This window comes from Bombina bombina, chromosome 2 (assembly GCF_027579735.1).
Source record: "Bombina bombina isolate aBomBom1 chromosome 2, aBomBom1.pri, whole genome shotgun sequence".
Classification (NCBI taxonomy): domain Eukaryota; kingdom Metazoa; phylum Chordata; class Amphibia; order Anura; family Bombinatoridae; genus Bombina; species Bombina bombina.
The window spans coordinates 127,671,670-127,691,825 of NC_069500.1; the positions used below are offsets into that span (position 1 = coordinate 127,671,670).

At 32.7% G+C, this 20,156-nt stretch overlaps 1 protein-coding gene across 1 annotated transcript in view; it reads right to left on the bottom strand.

The window, feature by feature from the left end:
* Positions 1 to 3,084: 3,084 nt before the first annotated feature.
* The window catches only part of FGF10 (fibroblast growth factor 10), a 95,797-nt gene continuing 78,725 nt past the window's right edge, over positions 3,085 to 20,156 (bottom strand). Inside the window, exons 2-3 of the mRNA XM_053701259.1 lie at positions 8,460 to 8,563; positions 3,085 to 7,531 (exon numbers count right to left, since the gene is read on the bottom strand). Of these exons, the coding sequence (XP_053557234.1) occupies positions 7,331 to 7,531; positions 8,460 to 8,563 (305 nt within the window). The 3' untranslated portion in view covers positions 3,085 to 7,330. The remainder of the gene's footprint in view (positions 7,532 to 8,459; positions 8,564 to 20,156) is intronic.

Below are 20,156 nucleotides of genomic sequence, written 5' to 3' on the forward strand. Positions count from 1 at the left end.
TTGTGGCGAGGTGAAAAGGGAGTAAGATTTCTCCATTTTCGCCACGTAAGTCCTTACGCTGTATATTGGATACCAAACTGCGCGGGTTTGGTATATCAGTCTATGGGGCAAAAAACTACGTGCGAAGGCAGAAATATACGAGCATAACTTTTATGTTACGCCGTATATGTGATACCAAACCCGCGCAAAATTTGGCGTTGCTGGCTTTTGCGGGCAACGCTGCATATCGGATCGGGCCCCATGTAGGTCTGGATGTAGCTGTCTAGGGAGGGAAATTGAGGCAGTAGCCTTCTTTGTTTTTTCAGTGTTATAAATTATTTTCTTGTCTTTAGGTACCACACATAGCTTGGGTGATTATAAACCTCTCAGACAGCTTTTGAAAGAAAAAATAAATCAGTGGAAATTTAATGTAATAGCTAATAGTAGTCTATACAGTTAATTATTGTCAAATTATAATGAATAAGGTCCATATCAATCTATATCACAATACATTTTTTTATCAAAAAAATATGAAAGAGTTCATTTTGTCTGATGCTACAATAGGCATAGAAATCATTTATTAATATACATGGACTAATGAGTCAACATGTAGAAGTCAAATCAAGTGTCTTCCTTCTAATATTTAGATTTTATTATATGTTGGCATAAATCCATTTATTTTTTAAGCAGACTACATAAAATTTGTTTATAGAGAAATTATTTATTTATTTTTGTATAACTTGAGTGATAATCTAGAATGCGCTCCAATCTGCATGTTGGATAGCGCAGTGAGCTAAATCCCTCACATAATAGACTTCTGAGAGGGCTTCCCGTAAAATCCATATAAGCTATAACTCAAACATTAAGCCAATGTGCAATAAGGGGAGTTCTTCATGTAGTTCTGTGCTTTACTTTTAATAACAATGGTTTACTTCAAGCCTTAAAAAGCTGTATTGTGATCAAGCTCAACACTTAAAGGGACAGTCTACTTGTTTTAATGTTATAAATATAGATAATCCCTTTATTACCCATTCCACTGTTTTGCATAGCCAACATGGCTATATTAATATAGTTTTTACCTCTGTGATTACCTTGTATCTAAGCCTCTGCAGACTGCCCCTTTATCTCAGTTCTTTTGAAGACTTGCATTTTAGACTGACTCATAAATATCTCCACAGGAGGGAAGCGCAATATTATCTGTATGGCACACATGAACTAGCGCTGTTAAACTGTAAAAAAAATTCAAAATGGACTGCGATAAGAAGTGGCCTTCAATGGCTTAGATATTAGTATATGAACCTACCTAGGTTTAGCTTTCAACAACGAATAACAAGAGTGCAAAGCAAATTTGATGATAAAAGTAAATTGGAAAGTTGTTTAAAATTGCATGCCCTATCTGAATCATAATTTTGACTTGACTATCCCTTTAACATACCACTTGTAATACAAACATAATAAACTATTAGTGCTCCTTGGGTTTTCCTTTACAAGGATAAGGCATGCTAAATAAAATGTAGCCACTTCAAGTTTTTTTGTTAAGATATTTAACCATCTTCTTGAAATACCAAATTGGTTGTTATTCTTTAGGTAAAGTTGCGCAAACGATAGCACACCCTGCACTATCAGTTGCACTTCACTTGTAATCTAACTGTGTATTTGTTTTCGTGTTACAACATATTATTTGCATAAGAAAATACAGCAATGAAAAAAGCAGAAAGTTGTATTTTGAGGACATTAAAGGGATACTAAACCCACATTTTTTCTTTCATGATTCAGATAGAGCATGCAATTTTAAGCAACTTTCTCATTTACTCCTATTATCATTTTTTCTTTGTTCTCTTGGTATCTTTATTTGAAAATGCTGGAATGTAAGGTAAGGAGACGGCCCATTTTTGGTTCAGCACATGGGTAGAGTGGGTAGAGCTTGCTGATTGGTTTGCTACATTTAGCCACCAATCAGGAAGCACTACCTAGGGTGCTGAACCAAAAATGGGCCGGCTCTTAAGTTTACATTCCTCCTTTTTCAAATAAAGATAGCAAGAGAATGAAGAAAATATGATAGTAGGAGTAAATTAGAAAGCTGCTTAAAATTACATGTTCCTATCTGAATCATGAAAGAAAAAAAAACAGGTTTAGTATCCCTTTAATACATTTCTTGTTTCTGTTTTATTAGATTATTGCAGTTAGAAAAATGTTAAGATCCAACTGTAACAATGTTGGAGCTCATAATATCAAATCAATCTCAGGCAAAGTTCACAGTTATGGTTAGAGTTAAAGATCAAGGGTTGGAATTTAGATTAGGGTTAGTTTTGGTGGTAGGTTTAAAGGGACACAAAAAACATCTTTTTCTTTCATGATTCAGATAAAGTATGCAATTTTAAGCAACTTTCTAATTTACTCCTATTATATTTTTTTATTTGTTCTCTTGCTATCTTTATTTGAAAAAAAAGTTTGGTTCAAAACCTGGGTAGTGCTTGCTGATTGGTGGTTGCTCACATTCCTTTTGTTCTCCATGTTTATCTGCTTTGTCTTCAGGCCATAAAAGAGGTAGCTCTCTTTCCAGTGAGAGGCCTATGTGCATTTGGTGACGTAATCTAACTATGAAGTTCAGGATTACATATATCATTTTTGGAGAAACCTATCTTTTGATGGAAGCAGAACAAATTAGCCAATCTAGTTGAATGCCTTTATTTAAAGGGGTATGAAACCCATTTTTTTTTCTTTCACGAATCAGGTAGAGCATGCAATTTTTTTAAAAAAAACTTTCAAATTCACTTTTATTATCAATTTTCTTTGTTCTCTTGGTATCTTTTGTTGAAAAGCAGGGATGTACGCTTAGAAGCCAGCCCATTTCTGGAGCACTATATGGTAGTAGTTTTGCAAAAATGATATCTATTTGCAAGAGATGCAAATTTAGGAAACTCTTCAACAAAGAATATCATGGGAACTAAGCAAATTTAATAATATAAATAAATTGGAAACTTTTTTTTAAATGGTATGCTCTGTCTGAATTAGGAAATTTTTTTTTTTTCTTCACAAATAGATGAGTCAGAAATAACGAGCATAAAAAAAAGAGTAAGCACAATAAAACACATGACATTGATATATGGTATAGGAAATTAATGTTACCAATCAACTTTATTGAGGAACACAACAAAATCTAACCATTTTGCAGTTTATGGGAAAGCTCTTTTTCAACAGCTAATATTTAAATAACAGATTAACATTGGAAGTGCTGATAAAAAGCATTGACTCAAATAACTTATAAGACGACAAGAGATCAGTATTTCTAAGGGTTAACTTTTTTTTTTTAGTAAAAAGACACATTGGTAAGTCTCTCATTTGTACCAAAATACAGTTTCCAAACAATAAAAATAAAACATACTTTTTTTTTTTTTTACAAGAACTTAATAAAACTGCAGCATCAATATAATCTCATGTTATCACGTAAAGTGTTTTTGAATAAAAATAATATTATTAAACTACATTTATCTGGCTAGGACACGGCATAGTAGGCTTATGTTTTTATTTAGTGGAATACAACGTGAAGCCTGTGGTATGTATAATAGATGAACTGTTTCAATTTATCTGCTCTAACAAAAAGAATGTTATTATGCATAAAATGAACTTGAAAACGTTCTCTAGAAGAACACAAAAAAGAATTGACCAACATATTTGAGATTGTTAGAATATTGAATTTCCTCAATTTAAAACATATTCAAAGCAGCAATATCTCTCTTAGCTCACCTACAAGGCATTCTATATTTCAGGGCAAACATAATTATAAAATAAAATAAAGCAGCACATAACATTTAGATTTTTAGCATAGATGGAATAAATGTGTCATCTTTGTTACAAATCATGGATAAATTATTATTTTTGTTTGAATTTGCAGTTGTTCATGCTGGGTTTTTTTTTTTTTTTTTTTTTTTTAAATATCTTATTTAAAAGGGACACAAAAAAAACGATCAAGATTCAGATCATGTGATTTAAACAATTTTTCAAATTGATTCTGTTATTTAATTTGCTTGGGATCCTATGTTTTTAAAACTATACCTAGGTAGGCTCAAAGGAAGCAATGCATTATTGGGAGATAGCTGCTGATTGGTGGTTGCATAAATATGCCTCTTGTGATTGGCTCATCCAATGTATTCAACTGGCTCCCAGTAGTGCTTTGCTGCTCCTTCAACAAAGGATACAAAGAAAATGAAGCAAATTTGATCATAAAATTATTAAAATTGTATTTTCTTCCTGAATAAAAAAAAAGTGTGTTTAATGTCCCATTATTAACATATTAACTCTTTAAAGGGACATGATACTCAAAAATGTTCTATGTTCCATGTAAATCAGAGTATTTCATAATGTATCACAGAACTTTTTTTTTTTTATTCCTGGGCTAAATAAACCAGCTTTTTCTTTGGGAGTTGTCCCTGTCCAGTCATTGAGAGATAAACACATTTATTGTTAGTTTCACTTCAAACTTAAATAATTTTTACTTAAAGGGACAGTTTACCATAAAACTTTCTCTCCTTTAATTTGTTCCCAATTATCCATTTTACCTGCTGGAGTGTTTTAAATTGTTTACAAATAGCTCCTTAGCCTTTATATTGGCATTTAAAATAGCTGATTTAGCTTGTAGTATCCCTACCTATACTGACATTTCTATACCTAGGTACAGGCTTTTGACAAACTATGTAAACACAGCCAGCAGAAGAAACTACACTCACAGTAGGAGGTGGAAGAGATAAAGCTCTAAAATTATAATTTTCCATTGTTCTTTCTAAGTATTGAACAGAGACAGAGATAAGAAAGGAAAGCATTTGAGTGATAAGTTAATGAGATCTTATCTGTCAGCAAGCCAAACCTCTTTTGATGGGCTGTGGTTTCATAGAGCAAATCCAGCTATTTCTTTCGCAAACAGAAGCATAAATGAGCAATTTCTCATACACTGTGGCTGGTATTACATTTCACGGGGAACACATTCAGGGAAAAACTAGTTTACAGTGAACTGTCCCTTTAAGATTTTTTCATGCCAAAAAAATATTTTTAACATGTTACTCGTTCATATACATTATATAAATTTTGTGAGCATGTTATCCCTTTATTTATAAAATTAGAGCAAATGGATTTTACAAATGGCTACCATAAATTGGGAAAGAAAGCTCACTTATATCAAAAAAAAGTTATATATAAATTCAAAAGTAACATGCTTCTTTGTGCAAAATACTTAAAGGGACATACTACTCATATGCTAAATCACTTGAAACTTTTGCAGTATAACTATAAAAAGCTGACAGGAAAATATCACATGAGCATCTCTATGTAAAAAAGGAAGATATTTTACCTCACAATTTCCTCAGCTCAGCAGCGTAAGTCCTGTGTAGAAAGTTATACTTCAGCTGATATTCAGCTGCTGATAAAAAAAATAAAAAATGAAGAAATGAACTACAGCCAATCAGCATCAGCAGTGCTGAGGGAGGTCATGAACTCTTTTACTGTGATCTCATGAGATTTCACTTAACTCTCATGAGGTTTCATAGTATACTTCCTTTAACTGAATAGGGAAATAACATGAGTGGGCACGAGGCTCACTCCCTTGGCTGTCCCAGGACAGACATACTGATTTGCAGCTTATGGTCTTTTACAATGGGGTTTGAATACTTTTGAGGACATTTTGAGGTAAAACATCTTTCTTTTTTACATAGAGATGTTCAGGTGATATTTTCTAGTCAGCTTTTTGCAGCTATGCTGCATCACTTTAAAGTGTTTCAACATTTGTGTATCATGGCCCTTTAAGCAATTGTAACAATTCAAAAACATACCTACTGGAATTAGTAGCAATTTTAAATTGTTCAAATTTGCACCACCTTTGAGTTTATACATAAACCTCTGGATTAGCATCCTCTGTGTTATTCATATAGTGGATTTATAGAACCTCTAACAGTAAAAAATATACCCTGTCTTTAAGGCAGGCAAAATGTGTTATATGACATATCTCTACATCTGAGACATGCAGCTTATATAAAATGAATACAGTAGCAGAAGCTGTATATATGATCTTTAATTTTACTGTTGATGGAGCAAATAAGGAACTATCCACAACGTAGATACATTATATTATTGGTGAAAAATGAATCATGTAGAGCTAAAGCAGTATATATAGCACTGGATTTTATTTGTTAACAAAAAATAGCACTGATTCATCTTCTGCATTGCCTTGCACCACATTGACATTGAAAGATAGCTTTCATTAACCTAGATGGGAACAGCCCAATGTGATGAACAGCAATGCGCTTTGTTTTGAACGTAGGCCAACATGTTTATTTCATTATCTGCAATACTGCTGATCACAGTGCAATCCTTGCATGCAATATATCTGCAATTGATTTGTATGCCTGCTTATATTTCTGCAACCCGCAGTATTGTTAATTTATGCCTGATTACTCTCTAAAGAGCTTTCAATCCTTAACTATATAATGAACAGGTTAAGGAGTTCTTTAAGGGCATTACTAAAATTTTATGGACATTTATAACAAACAGATTTATCAAATTAAATTCCCTAAAACCTATATCACTTGCGCCTAAATGTTATGCTTTATTAGTGAAGATTAAAAAAAAACTAATACACTATGGACTTACTGTCTAGAATGAAGTAAACACCTGTGTGAATGTCTGATAAATAATGTTTTCTAATTGTAAATGTTAATCTTATTTTTTTTTAACAGTCACATATAATGATGTTGAAGCAGAAACAACTATCTATGATACTGATAGTAAAACAAATATGGAATTGTAGACAGACAACTCAAACATTGAAGACATATTAAACATTCTATTAAATAAATAAGTTACAAGGAAAGAGATGAAGGTAGAGTACACAGGCATACCATAATATTCATTTTGTTAGAACAGTTGCAATACATTTATATTTTATACTCCTATTTATTCTTCATGATGCCTCTTTTAAAAAAAAAAATCCTTTACTTTTTGCAATTGACCCAAGTGCTTCCAGTAAATTCTTGCATATCTAACAACTCATTGGATCCTTGGGCGTGAATGAGTAAAGAAGGTCTTTGATTTGAGTCAGTATTCCATAAATAACATTCCCAGAAGATCAGTTTGTCTGATTGTCTTATGTCCTCGAAATTATATCGTACAAATATAAACATTCTTCACACAGACTGTAGCTGCTTAACCATCTGGCCAGTAATTGACACAGAACAAATTAAAGTCCCCTTAAGGTCCAAAATACTTATGCCATCTAATAGAACTTCTCACTGTTTCCTATAAAAATGGAAATCTGAGGTGGAAGATGTATGAAAATGATTTGCAAGAGCGTAACGCATCTCCTTTACATCCCTTCTACAACGATGGGAAGAAAGTGAGCAGCTGTATTTCTTCTCCTTGTTTTTGGTCCAATTTTTGGTGCTCCTTTTCCATTTAAGGCAACAAACATTTGTCTTTTATTGTTCTTCCATTTAAGTGATGCATATGTGTTGTAACCGTTTTCCTCTATTCTCTCCTTTAGCTTGCAATCAATATTAAAATCTTTCTGTGGAAATATAATAAAATGTTAACACGTTTAGAAATGTAGCATATTCCAAAAATATATAAGAATACTATTTCATTTTTTTCATATCTATTACTGGTAAAACAAATAATACAAAATTGACAGTAAAAATCACTAATAATTACATATCTTCATCAACTAGAGGCAGGCAGGTAGAAAGACTAACCAACTGATCCATAGATAGATGATAGATTAGGTAGGCATGTAGATAGATAGATGATAGATTAGGTAGGCATGTAGATAGATAGATGATAGATTAGGTAGGCATGTAGATAGATAGATGATAGATTAGGTAGGCATGTAGATAGATAGATGATAGATTAGGTAGGCATGTAGATAGATAGATGATAGATTAGGTAGGCATGTAGATAGATAGATGATAGATTAGGAAGGCATGTAGATAGATAGATGATAGATTAGGTAGGCATGTAGATAGATAGATGATAGATTAGGTAGGCATGTAGATAGATAGATGATAGATTAGGTAGGCATGTAGATAGATAGATGATAGATTAGGTAGGCATGTAGATAGATAGATGATAGATTAGGTAGGCATGTAGATAGATAGATGATAGATAGATTGTGTTGGAATCATTGTATTCGGTCTATTTGTGTAACATAAACAAACCATGAATGCATTATATCATGTAATGATCAAAGTAAGTAAAAAGGAATACTGGCTACATTTTTGATAATCACACATATGTGTTCAAATGATCATATAGTTTTAGCTGTTTTATAAAATTTGCAATCATTTAAATGACTGGAAGAGTTGATCGATTATAATATCAGCATAGAAAATTCTTCTTTCAAAAACACTGGCCCCTATAATGCAATTAGGTATCAGTGGTAACTAATGGTATCAGTCATATATAGTACAGTATCTATTAACAAATAATGTTATACTTACAGATCCATAAATCTTTCCTTTTCTGTTCATGGCTAAGTAATGGTTGCTCTTAATGGCTTTCACTGCCACAACACCCACGTCCACTGATGCTATCTCCAATATACCTAAAATAAGATTACAAAGGTCCATTAACTTACAGTAGCAATATAACATAATATAAATTTAAATTTAAATTACATTGTATTACTTTCCATTTTAGTTATTCTTAAGAAAATATGAGTACTGTATATTAGAATTAAGAAAGAAAATTTTGCAACATTTAAAAATTATCTAATGTGACATTATGTCTTTGCAACATTTTTAAATTCCGATAAGTGAAATCTACTACTGAACAATATCATATTTCTAGCTCTCAACAATTTTGCATGAACAGAAACCATGCGACAATCATCTGAAATTTACCATTGGTACAACTGAGTGGGCAGAAAATTATTTTTTTAATGTGGATGAGCTACCATTTTTAAAATGATTTTCAACACTTGTAGAAAAACCACCTTCATACTGTTGAACAGATTGACAACCAAATTATTTATTCTCCCCTCTGAATCAATTGTTCATTATCATCACATTTTCTATGCAATGTGCAATTTCCAATATAATGTTAATTATTCTGCAACTATTAACATTAAAGATAAACTAAAACTTTGAGAATGTAATATAAACTGCTTAATTATACATAGTAAAACCACTTTGCCATATATTTTAACTATTTATTTGTTCTTTTTTCCTGAAATTTAATTCTGAAATTTGTGAATTTTCCCAACCTGAAAACTGAAAGAGCACATGGCAGGCTTCCCAAGCCTAAACCTGCCACATATCTTTCTCTAATTTGCAGTTTGCTATTTTTTTATTTCTGTTGAAGCCAAACAATGGATATTTTGCAAACACAATAACAGTGGCTTCTCCAGACGCAAGTCCCGATTTGTTCCTCAAAATATGGAATGTGGTGGGTGCAGTTTGAGTATTGAAAAATAAAGTGCAAATCTGTTCCAGTAACATTAAAGTAATGGTAAACTTTAGCTAATCAATTGCCATATATGTAATCTTTGCCATTAAAAAATGTATATGTGTACCTTTTTTTGAAATCTATCCATAAAAAAGGGTTAAATCTGTACTTATATTAATGCTTCTATAACAATGCTGGCCCATTGGGATGAACTTTTTTTTATGACAATTCAAATTAACATCCAATCAGTGTGTGTGTGTCATATGACACTCTTAAAGTCCAGCTCTTTGAAATCCCCTAGGATGTAATTTGTAAAAGAAACACATAAATATAAAAAGTATAATCCTAATTTGTTACACAGAAACTGAGAAAGCATAATCTGAATTTTTAAAATCACAATCATAAATACACCGCTATATACAAAATAAAATACAATTTTTTTTAAATGTAATAAAACTTAACCTGAAGTGTGAGGTAATATAAAATACAACAACGTGTAAATGCAGCTGAACTGTCATGTCATTGCACTGGAATTGTCTCTCCTTCATATACAGCAATGCAGGGAATGCCCCTTGGAGAAGTATAGCAAAATTTGTCTTTTAAGAATTTCACTAGGGATTTTGCAGTGCTGGGGGATCATTTTAGATCATCTCAAATGAGCCGTGAGGTTTAGATCATCCGGCCCTTACAAGATGGGTCTCTCCTCGCCAGCAAAACCAATGCTGATAAGATGATAATTAGGAAGTACAAAACTACAGTATACAATTTAATTTAAATTTAAACAGCTTTTTTTTTTTTTTTTAAATAAGTCAGACAACAACATGTGTTTGACATGTCTTAATAAGCTTTAGGAAGATTGTTCACAAATCTCAGGCATTTTCTTATTGCTAGTAATATTACCCTTTACTTAAATAAGTATTATTATTAATAATAATAATAATGATGATGATGATCATCATAAATCTAATAACAAAAGATCTTTTGAATAACTAAATAAAACCTTTTACTTACTATATCAATTTTAGCATAAATAAGCCTATGCAAATCTATTTATGCTAGTGCTCATTACAGAGATAAAAAAATAATAATTATGCCGTTGGCTATGTAATATTACTGTGCAGGTGCTACACAGGTCTCATTCTGTTAAGAAATATTTTAATGGGGCACATAAAAGCCTAATAAAATGTTGAAATGGCCACTGGAAAATCTGACTAAAATTGTTTCACATGGAATTTCACACATCATTAAAATACAGACACAGCCATTTATGTGAAGTGTTGTGAGGTGAGTGAAATCTATACAAGAATATATATGTGAAAGGAGTGACACAAAACACCACATGCCAAAACATATGGGTTACAGATAGATGTCTTTTTTTCTGAATAGTAATATAATAATCCAAATATTGCAGTTGTGATTGGGTAGAATTTTATTTAAATTTTACATTGTATTTATTTGGATTCATTTATTTTTCTTGTTTATTTTCCCCAGTTGTCAGCATATTTTACATGGTGCAAAATATACTTGTTATATTTTGTTATCATATTAAAGGTTTTGAAGCCAACTAACTAATGTGGAAAGTGCATAAATGTGGTTAAAGTGAAGGTCCATTTTGATGAATTAGTGCCCGGTTTTTAATAAACCTATTTAAAACAAAGGCACTTTAATTCATCAAAATTGACATTTTACTATTTTGTTCAAAAATTTACCTTTTAATCCTGGCAGCTGCTCCAGCACTTCCTCCGCCCGTCGCAAGCCATCATCGCGGGTCCAAAATGATGAATCTGGCTTCCTCCAATCACAGCGTTGCATCAGGCCAAGATTCCCCCGGGGGGGGAAGCTGTGATTGGAGGAAGCCTGATTCGTCATTTCTGACGTCTGCGGAGGCTTCCGACGGCCGGGGGAATCGCTGGAGCGGCATTCAGGATTAAAAGGTAAGTTTTTGAAGAAAACAGTGAAATGTCAATTTTGAGGAATTAAAGTGCCCTTGTTTTTAATAGGTTTATTAAAAACCGGGCACTAATTCATCAAAATGGACCTTCACTTTAAAAATGCCCAATATCATCCCTTCATTTTTTTGTTGTTGTTTCTTTTGGGGAGATGACTCCTATTAAAAACACTGGAGTTGTAAAGAAGTTTAAGATAGTAGCAACTGTCAAAATCTGTCTAGAGGAAATAGTAGTGAAATTTGCCAGCAACAGACATAAAAAAGTGTAGTGGTTCTGGTTAAATCATGTGTCTCCATATAAAATCCCTAAATAAGCTGATAAAAAGTGCAGAATTTCAAAGTCATAATTAGACATTTATGATTCGGACAGAGAATACAATTTTAAACAACTTTCCAATTTACTTCTATCATTTAAAGGAACAGTCTAGTCCAATTAAACGTTCATGATTCAGATAGAGAATGTAATTTTAAACACTTTTCCAATTTACTTTTATCATCAATTTTGATTTGTTCTCTTGGTATTCTTAGTTGAAAGCTAAACCTAGGAGGTTCATATGCAAATTTCTAAGCCCTTGAAGGTCGCCTCTTCTCTCAGGGCATTTTAACAGTTTTTCACCACTAGAGGGTGTTAGTTCATGTGTGACATATAGATATAGACACTGTGCTCATGCATGTGGAGATCCAGCGAGCCATCTCTGGCTAAACTGGATGTCTGTCAAAAGAACTGAAATAAGGGGGCAGTTTGCAGTTGCTTAGATACACAGAGGTAAAAAAGTATATTTATATAACTGTGTTGGTTATGCAAAACTAGGGAATGGGTAATGGGATTATCTATCTTTTAAAACAATAACAATTCTGTTTCCTTCTCTCGTTATCCTTTGTTGAAGGGTTTATCGAGGTAAGTTAAGGAGCAGCAAATCACCTGGGTGCTAGCTGCTGATTGGTGGCTGCATATGTATACTGATTGCCATTTGCTCACCGCATGTGTTCAGTTAGAAACCAATAGTGCATTGCTGCTCCTTCAACAAATGATACCAAGATAATTAAGCAACCTTGATAAAAAAAGTAAACTGTAAAGTTGTTTAAAATTGAATTTTCTACCTAAATCATGAAAGAAAAATTTGGGTTTTCATGTCTCTTTAAGTCATATGCTTATTTAGACTAATTAGGCAGACAGATACTGAAAAACACTAAATTATGTTCTGTGCCATTATTAGGTCTCTTAGACCAATAAGAAGTTAGTTTATGTAATTTAAAGGGACAGTAAACACCTTGTAATTAGAAGATATCTCTGTTGTGTTGCTATAGATTGGTATAGAATAACAAATCAGCCAAGTCTCAACATTTTAAAACAAATTTAATTAATTTTTCACTGCAATTTTTCAATACCCAAACTCCTCCTACCATTTGCCTTATTTGGAGTAGTCAATCTGGACTTTAGTCCGCAGACAACAAGGTTAGTCACTGTCAAAAAGTTAGTATAAAATTAAATGTTTTGCAGTTGCTATCTAATAAGCTAGAAATAGAATCATTTGAATATCAGGACCTGAGCCTTAACAGGACATATTTTTAAGTATTTCCCTTCTAAGGCTGTACATTAGCTCAATCCGTATAACTGTCTCATCTGTGCTCGGGTAGGGAAGTTCTTTAAAGGGACAGTCAAGTCCAAAAAAAACTTTCATGTTTCAAATAGGGCATGTAATTTTAAACAACTTTCCAATTTACTTTTATCAACAATTTTGCTTTGTTCTTTTGGTATTCTTAGTTGTAAGCTAGACCTAGGAAGGCTCATATGATAATTTCTAAGCCCTTGAAGGCCGCCTCTAATCACATGCTTTTGTATTTGCTTTTCACAGCAGGGGAGAGCTAGTTCAGGTAAACCCTATAGATAACATTGTGAGCACGCCCGTGGATTGTGGCAGACACTGCACTAATTGGCTAAAATAAAAGTCAATAGATAATAAATAAAATGTCATGTGATCAGGGGGCTGTCAGAAGATGCTTAGATACAAGGTAATCACAGAGGTAAAAAGTATATTAATATAACTGTGTTGTTTATGCAAAACTGGGGAATGGGTAATTAAGGGATTATCTATCTTTTAAAACAACAAAAATTCTGGTGTTGACTGTCCCTTTAAATGTGGCCTTGAGGACTGGAATTGAGAAATACTGATCTACATGACACTACACAGGATATAATTATCCTCGAAATGTTTGATACTAATTATATATATATCTTTTTTTTAACAAACACATTAATTAAGCAACATGTATGGAAGATTTCCACCAGGAATTAGAAATACCAGTGTACCACTTGGATTTGAAAGTCCAAGTTCCCCATAACATCCATTGTATGTTGTTGTTGTTTTTTTGTTTCATTAGATTGAAACAACTGTAATTTACTGATGTTGCATGAGGCAAAAAAAGGCCCAAATAATTTGTCTCATTTACCATCTCACAATACATTTTAAGGTGTTAAATTATATTCATAACTTTGTTAAACTTTGACTTATTTTCAGAATTTCAACTTATTTAAAAAAAATAAACAGATTTTGACATATTTATAAAGTAGCTGCATTTCATTGACTCAAGTTCACTAAACTGGAATCTGATTGGCTAAAATTTGTTTACCTGAGATTTTACCTCACACATCTTAACTAAAAACAAATTCAGGGGAATTGTGTTTAAAAATGTATCTATATAACTAATATAAATTAATTTATATTAGAAGTATATGTTAAAACAAAATTAAGTATTGTTTGCATTTGAATTATTATATTTAATGCTCTCTCCATGTAAATTGTCCTAATTAATTGACATATGTCTCTGCTAACCATTTTACACCTGATGCTTGCTTTAGGTAGGTTCTTGAGTCTTTGTTGTTTCAAATCAGCATGTGAAGAGTATGCAACTTGTAATTAGATATAAATTTTGCTGGATTTAATGTCAGTTTGAAGTTGCTGCAAGTTTATTCATAGATAACACTTAGATAGATAAACGTACTATATTCTTTTAAAAGCAAGTCAGATTTTTATTCTTTAAACAGACTTGGACCGACTTATGATATGCAAGTGTGTTGCACAGGGAGCCTTTGCAATTGACTTGCATTTATAGCAGGTAAATCCAAAAGGATTTACCAGTAGATCGCTAGTGTTTTGATTCACCAGTAGATCACTAAGAGTTTGCCAGTAGATTATATGAGTGTTTTGTGTGAATTTAAAATTATCTCTCAGCCAGTAGTGATACTATGGGACAAGATAAAAATAAAAAATTGTTTTGCACAAGGATATCTGGCACCACTAGAAGACCCTTAATTATATAAAAAGTAAGTCAGCACAATAATATTGGCCTTTGGCTGTATTTTGCAACCAGTAAGAATATGTGGAGCCAAACAGTGGTATTTGTATATAGATATTTTGAGAATAACCCAAAAATTAGGAGCCAGTGGTAAAATTCTAGGAGCCAGGGGCTCCCTGGCAATTGGGTTTTTCTAGCCCTGATTTAAGCTATATTTATATAGGAACCAACTTGTATATTATATTTTAAGTGAGCATGTTCAATGCTTAAAGGACCATTAAATTCAGTAGAATTGCATAATTACCAAGTGCGTAATAAAAAGACAATGCAATAACATCTACTCACAATTTCAAACAAGCAGTAGATTTTTTCCTGACAAATATATTTTTGTACTCATTTGCTGTCCCCGTGTATCATGTGATGCAATCAGACAATCAGAGACTAGTATATGTATACACTGTGAACAGTAGGATCTGGTGCCTCAGAAAGTGTATATATAAAAAGACTGAGCAAAAATTGATAATGGAAGTATATTGGAAAGTCTCTTAAAACTGAATGCTCTATCTGAATCCTGAATGTTTAAAGCAGCTCAGGTGACACAGGTAAAATGCTATTGAATTAGAAAAGTCCAAACATAATTTGAAAAACTGCTTGGGGAGTGTTTTTCTGATCATTTGGAATACTACTGTCTATGCGGTCTCAATGGTAAAGTTAACACAATGCAAGCCATTGGAAGACACACTCGATTACTAGGGATCCTAATGAACTGAAATAGTTTGATTTTTAATATCCTATAAAACAGAGCTCAACAAACCCAGGAGTCTGGGAGCCACTGGCTCCTAGAATTTTACCACTGGCTCCTAACTTTTTGGGTTATTATCCATATATCTATATACAAATCCAAATATGCCTGGCTCCTAAATATTCTTACTGGCTCCTAAATTTTGAACATATTCGTCAACCACTGCAAGCCCTGCAAGACAATTTTCACAGCTCTTCTATTGGAAAGGAACAGACCTCAATGAACCATAAAACTCCCAAACAATTTCCATTAAAAAGAGTTATTTGAGAATATGTTTGCATTTTCATGCATTTCTTAACAATGAGGATTTCTTAAGAACATGCTGTGCACGTTATATAAACACAACATTTGTCTTATATGAGATCCTCATGAGAACAAATGAATATAGACAGATAAATGGAAATAAGCAAATACCCAGCTTACAACTCATTTCAAATAAAAAATTGATTATTTTTGTTTTGTAGTCAATATTGGATACAGCATGTGACACCGGAATGGGTAAAGAGTCAGATGATTATATAGTTACTAACATTTGAAAAAGAAAAAAACCACTTTGGGGCTAAAGAAGGTAAGAAGGTATTAAAGGGACACTGAACCCAAATTTTTTCTTTTGTGATTCAGATAGAGCATGACATTTTAAGCAACTTTGTAATTTACTCCTATTATCAAATGTTCCTTATTCTCTTGGTATCTTTATTTGAAATGCAAGAATGTAAGTTTAGATGCCCGGCCCATTTTTGGTGAACAACCTAGGTTGTCCTTGCTGATTGGTGGATAAATTCATCCACCAATCAAAAACTGCTGTCCAGAGTGCTGAACCAAGAAAAAAGCCTTCTTTTTTATATTAAGATAGCAAGAGAATGAAAAAACATTGATAATAGCAGTAAATTAGAAAGTTGCTTAAAATTGCATGCTCTATCTGAATCACGAAAGAAACATTTTGGGTTCAGTGTCCCTTTAACTAGCTACAACCACTAACAGTTTCCATAGCTCTGCCCACTCTTCTCCTGTAAATATAAATCGCACATATCATGAATAAAATAATTAATATTGTATTATTCAGTCTCATCTGTGAACTGCAGGAGACACAGATTCCAAAACAATCTAACAAACGTATGACCAACAAAGACCTTATGTCTGATCTCCACACTGGCATCTATGCCAAGATGAAACTTCAGAGTATTTTTTCCAATGAGGGACAGACTTCTAAGATGAATATATCATGGGACAGTTGGACAAGAACAAACAATATCATGGGAAAATCACTACATTTTAGAAATTATTCCCTGTGGGGTAAGTAATGTTTGCCCTCCATTACCATTAAAAATATAGGTAGCCTTCTTTGACCACAAAATAATTTCTGCAAATATAATAATATTTATAGAAGCAAAGAGATGGAATATCTCAAGACCTATTGTATATTTAACAATTTTGAAGAACAATACATATCAAGTGTATAGTACAATTAGGCATGGAAGACATATTGTTTTATGTTTTATAAATATGCAGATTTCTTAAATATTAGTTCAAAAATATTTTGAGCTCCTATTTAAAACCTCTATTATTAAGCCTATTCCTTTTAGATATTGTTTGAATAAGAACTGTTTTAGATGTCTCATTTGTGAAGTACAGATAAGATACCAAGGCATCTAAAGAAATAAAAATAAGCAAAAATGTAGTTCAAGTGCTCTCTTTGAACATGAAAGTTTCTGATTCTCTAAGATTATTGTCAAGCACCTGCAGGTACATACCACTTTATTACGTGATAACACGAATATGGGGTGTGTGATGTCAAAATGCGATCATTAAAATAAAGAGTATTATAAATAAGCCTGTAATTAGCTTTCATTTATATTGATTTGCTTTTATATTGATTCACAGATTTTACTATTCATACATTTCTTCTGCAGCACTTTCAAAATAAACAGAAAAAAAAAAAAAAAATCACATCTCATCATAAATATAGTCACAGGTAATTAATTGTGGGAAGAAACATACTAAAGCATTCTTAGCTACTATTTCAATTAAATACACGGAAGAGCTATTTCAAACATATCTGTCAGTTGATTTGTTGTGTTACAATAAGCATTTTAATCGGAACAGTGCCAATCGAGTACAACCGTGGACTTTTTCCCAAATTATTTCTTCATGAAAAATGAAAAACAGCTGCAAACTGTGCAGTATACCAAGAAGAGAAATTAATTATCTGGTGATTCTGGAGTAGATTAGATTTAAATAATTGTATTCTGTCCTGTAACATAAACAGTTTCTTTTTCCCTGAAGGTCTACAATGCACACTGATTTCATAAACATTCATTCAACACATCATCAGAGAATGACGAAGACTTAAAACTTACAAAACATTCTTAAAGGTCTATCGTATGGTAACAGTCATCAGCTTACACCTCAACAAATTCATTAACATCATGTGTCTTTTTCAAAAAAGACAGGTGATCTTGCGGTTAGATCACATAGTCTGGTGTCATAATGACATCCAGACATACTGTGATCATAACCTTCGTGTGAATTCAGCTGGTGTTTACCTATGGGTGACTAGAATGGTATAAACCAAGTAAAACATAAACAAATGCAAATTTCGCACTTTGAAAATTACAAAGTAAGACATGAACGTTATATTTAAGTACTTTTCTCCCATTCGCTTTGTTTGCTTGTATATTGGAGCATTGGTAACTTATACTTAGTGTAGAGCGAACATTATTTATATATTTATATTTTTAAACAAACGCTCTATATTTTTTTATGTCATCTATTAAAGGGACATTGCTGTCAAACTAGAAACAAAAAGAAGTATATTTGCAATATACTTTATTAAAGTGGCATTAACATGACATTTAATATTTCCATAAAATATTTAAAAAAGGAAAAAAAGACAAAGTTGTGACATGCATTCTTTATTTATTCTGTCACTTTTGCTGTAAAATACCTTTAAAAAACATGTGCTTGCTATATTAACACATTTTATTAAGTTAACAGGAAGTGCAACTGTGCCTTAAGGACTGATTGCTTACTGGGTAATAAGCCAAACTTGGCTAAATAAATCTCGCATGTAAAAAAATAAACAAACGTTTTTTTTCTCAGAACAAAAATATCTAAAAAAAATAAAAAAATATTACATGATGTATATATTTAAAACAAAATGACTTTTGTTATGTTTTAACTACTCTGTTATTTTACAGAAACTATATTTTTTATTCAGTATAATCTCTAAATCTATGGTATACAAATCTAAGATCAAAAAGACAAAAAATGAATCATTCATCTAGCATAGTAGGTAATTTTACATATTGTAAAATGGGTGAGGTAGAGGAAAAGTGTATAATATAAGAGAATGTAAAAGGTAGGCCAAATACAAAGCTTTGGATGACCTTAAGTTTTAACTTGGTAGATTCATAGAATATTTCAACTTTTTTTTTTTTTTAGAAAAAGTAAACATATTTTTTTTCTGAAATATAAGGCCACATACTTTGGAAGTGAACTGATGAGTCACAATCTAAAACTGACATATGTTTAGACATGATTCAGAATGGAATGCATAGACAGTTTTGCTGTTTTACATAACTGTTTACAGGGAACAACAGATTTTTATTTATTTATTTATTTTGGAGGGGGGAGTAATGCTGGATGTGGTATCTTGAACATAACATTGTATTTTAGGTAAGGGTCATGTAAGTGCAATATGGGTTTAAAGGGACATTAAACACTTTGAGATGGCAATATAAAATGATAACCTGTATATATAAAATAAAGTCTGCAATATACTTCTATTATTTATTTTGTCCCCTTTTCCTGTAATTCCATTCTGAAATTGTGAGTTTTTCAGTTCCTATTAGAATTGGAAGTGCAGAACACTGTTATATTCCGCACAGCCATTGGCTGCACACTCTAGTGACCTATTTATAGCTGTCCCTAATTGGCCACGGCAAAGAAGGTAACCTAAGTTACAACATGGCAGCTCCCATTGTTTTATAGACACTAAGGCCCCTATTTATCAAATGTCTTGCGGACCTGATCCGACAGTGCAGATCAGGTCTGCAAGACCTCACTAAATGCGGAGAGCAATACGCTCTCTGCATTTAACATTGCTCCAGCAGCTCACAAGAGCTGCTGGTGCAGCACCGCTCCCTGCTGACTCACGTCCAATCGGCCGCCAGCAGGGAGGTGCGGCGATCTTTGTCCGTCTGCTCAGAGCAGGGGGACAGGTTATGGAGCAGAGGTCTTTAGACCGCTGCTTCATAACTGGTGTTTCTGGCAAGCCTACAGGCTTGATAGATAGGCCCCAATAACTTTACACTTATTTTGTCAATATTTAAACAGCTAATAAAACGTTAAAAAATACATCTACAGTACATGCTATTCTCAGACTAATCTTTTCTTTGAATGCTTCATTCGATCTAGCATTTATTTAGTGTTTAATGTCCCTTTAACCACTACGGGCAAAGTTGCAAATTTAGTGGCTTGCGCAGGAGTGGCAATGCATTGCAACTCTTCAGCAGATTTTAAAGGGACCTTAAACACTAAGGGCTAGATAACAAGATATTAGCGCTCCACTTTGTAATACCAGTGCACGCTAATGTGTGCTCGTATTAGTTAAGCGCAATGTGAACGCAATCTCACGTTCACGTTGCTGGGAAGCATTGTGCTCCCTAGAGCACGCTTCTATAAGCTCCAATGGGTACCTTGCTC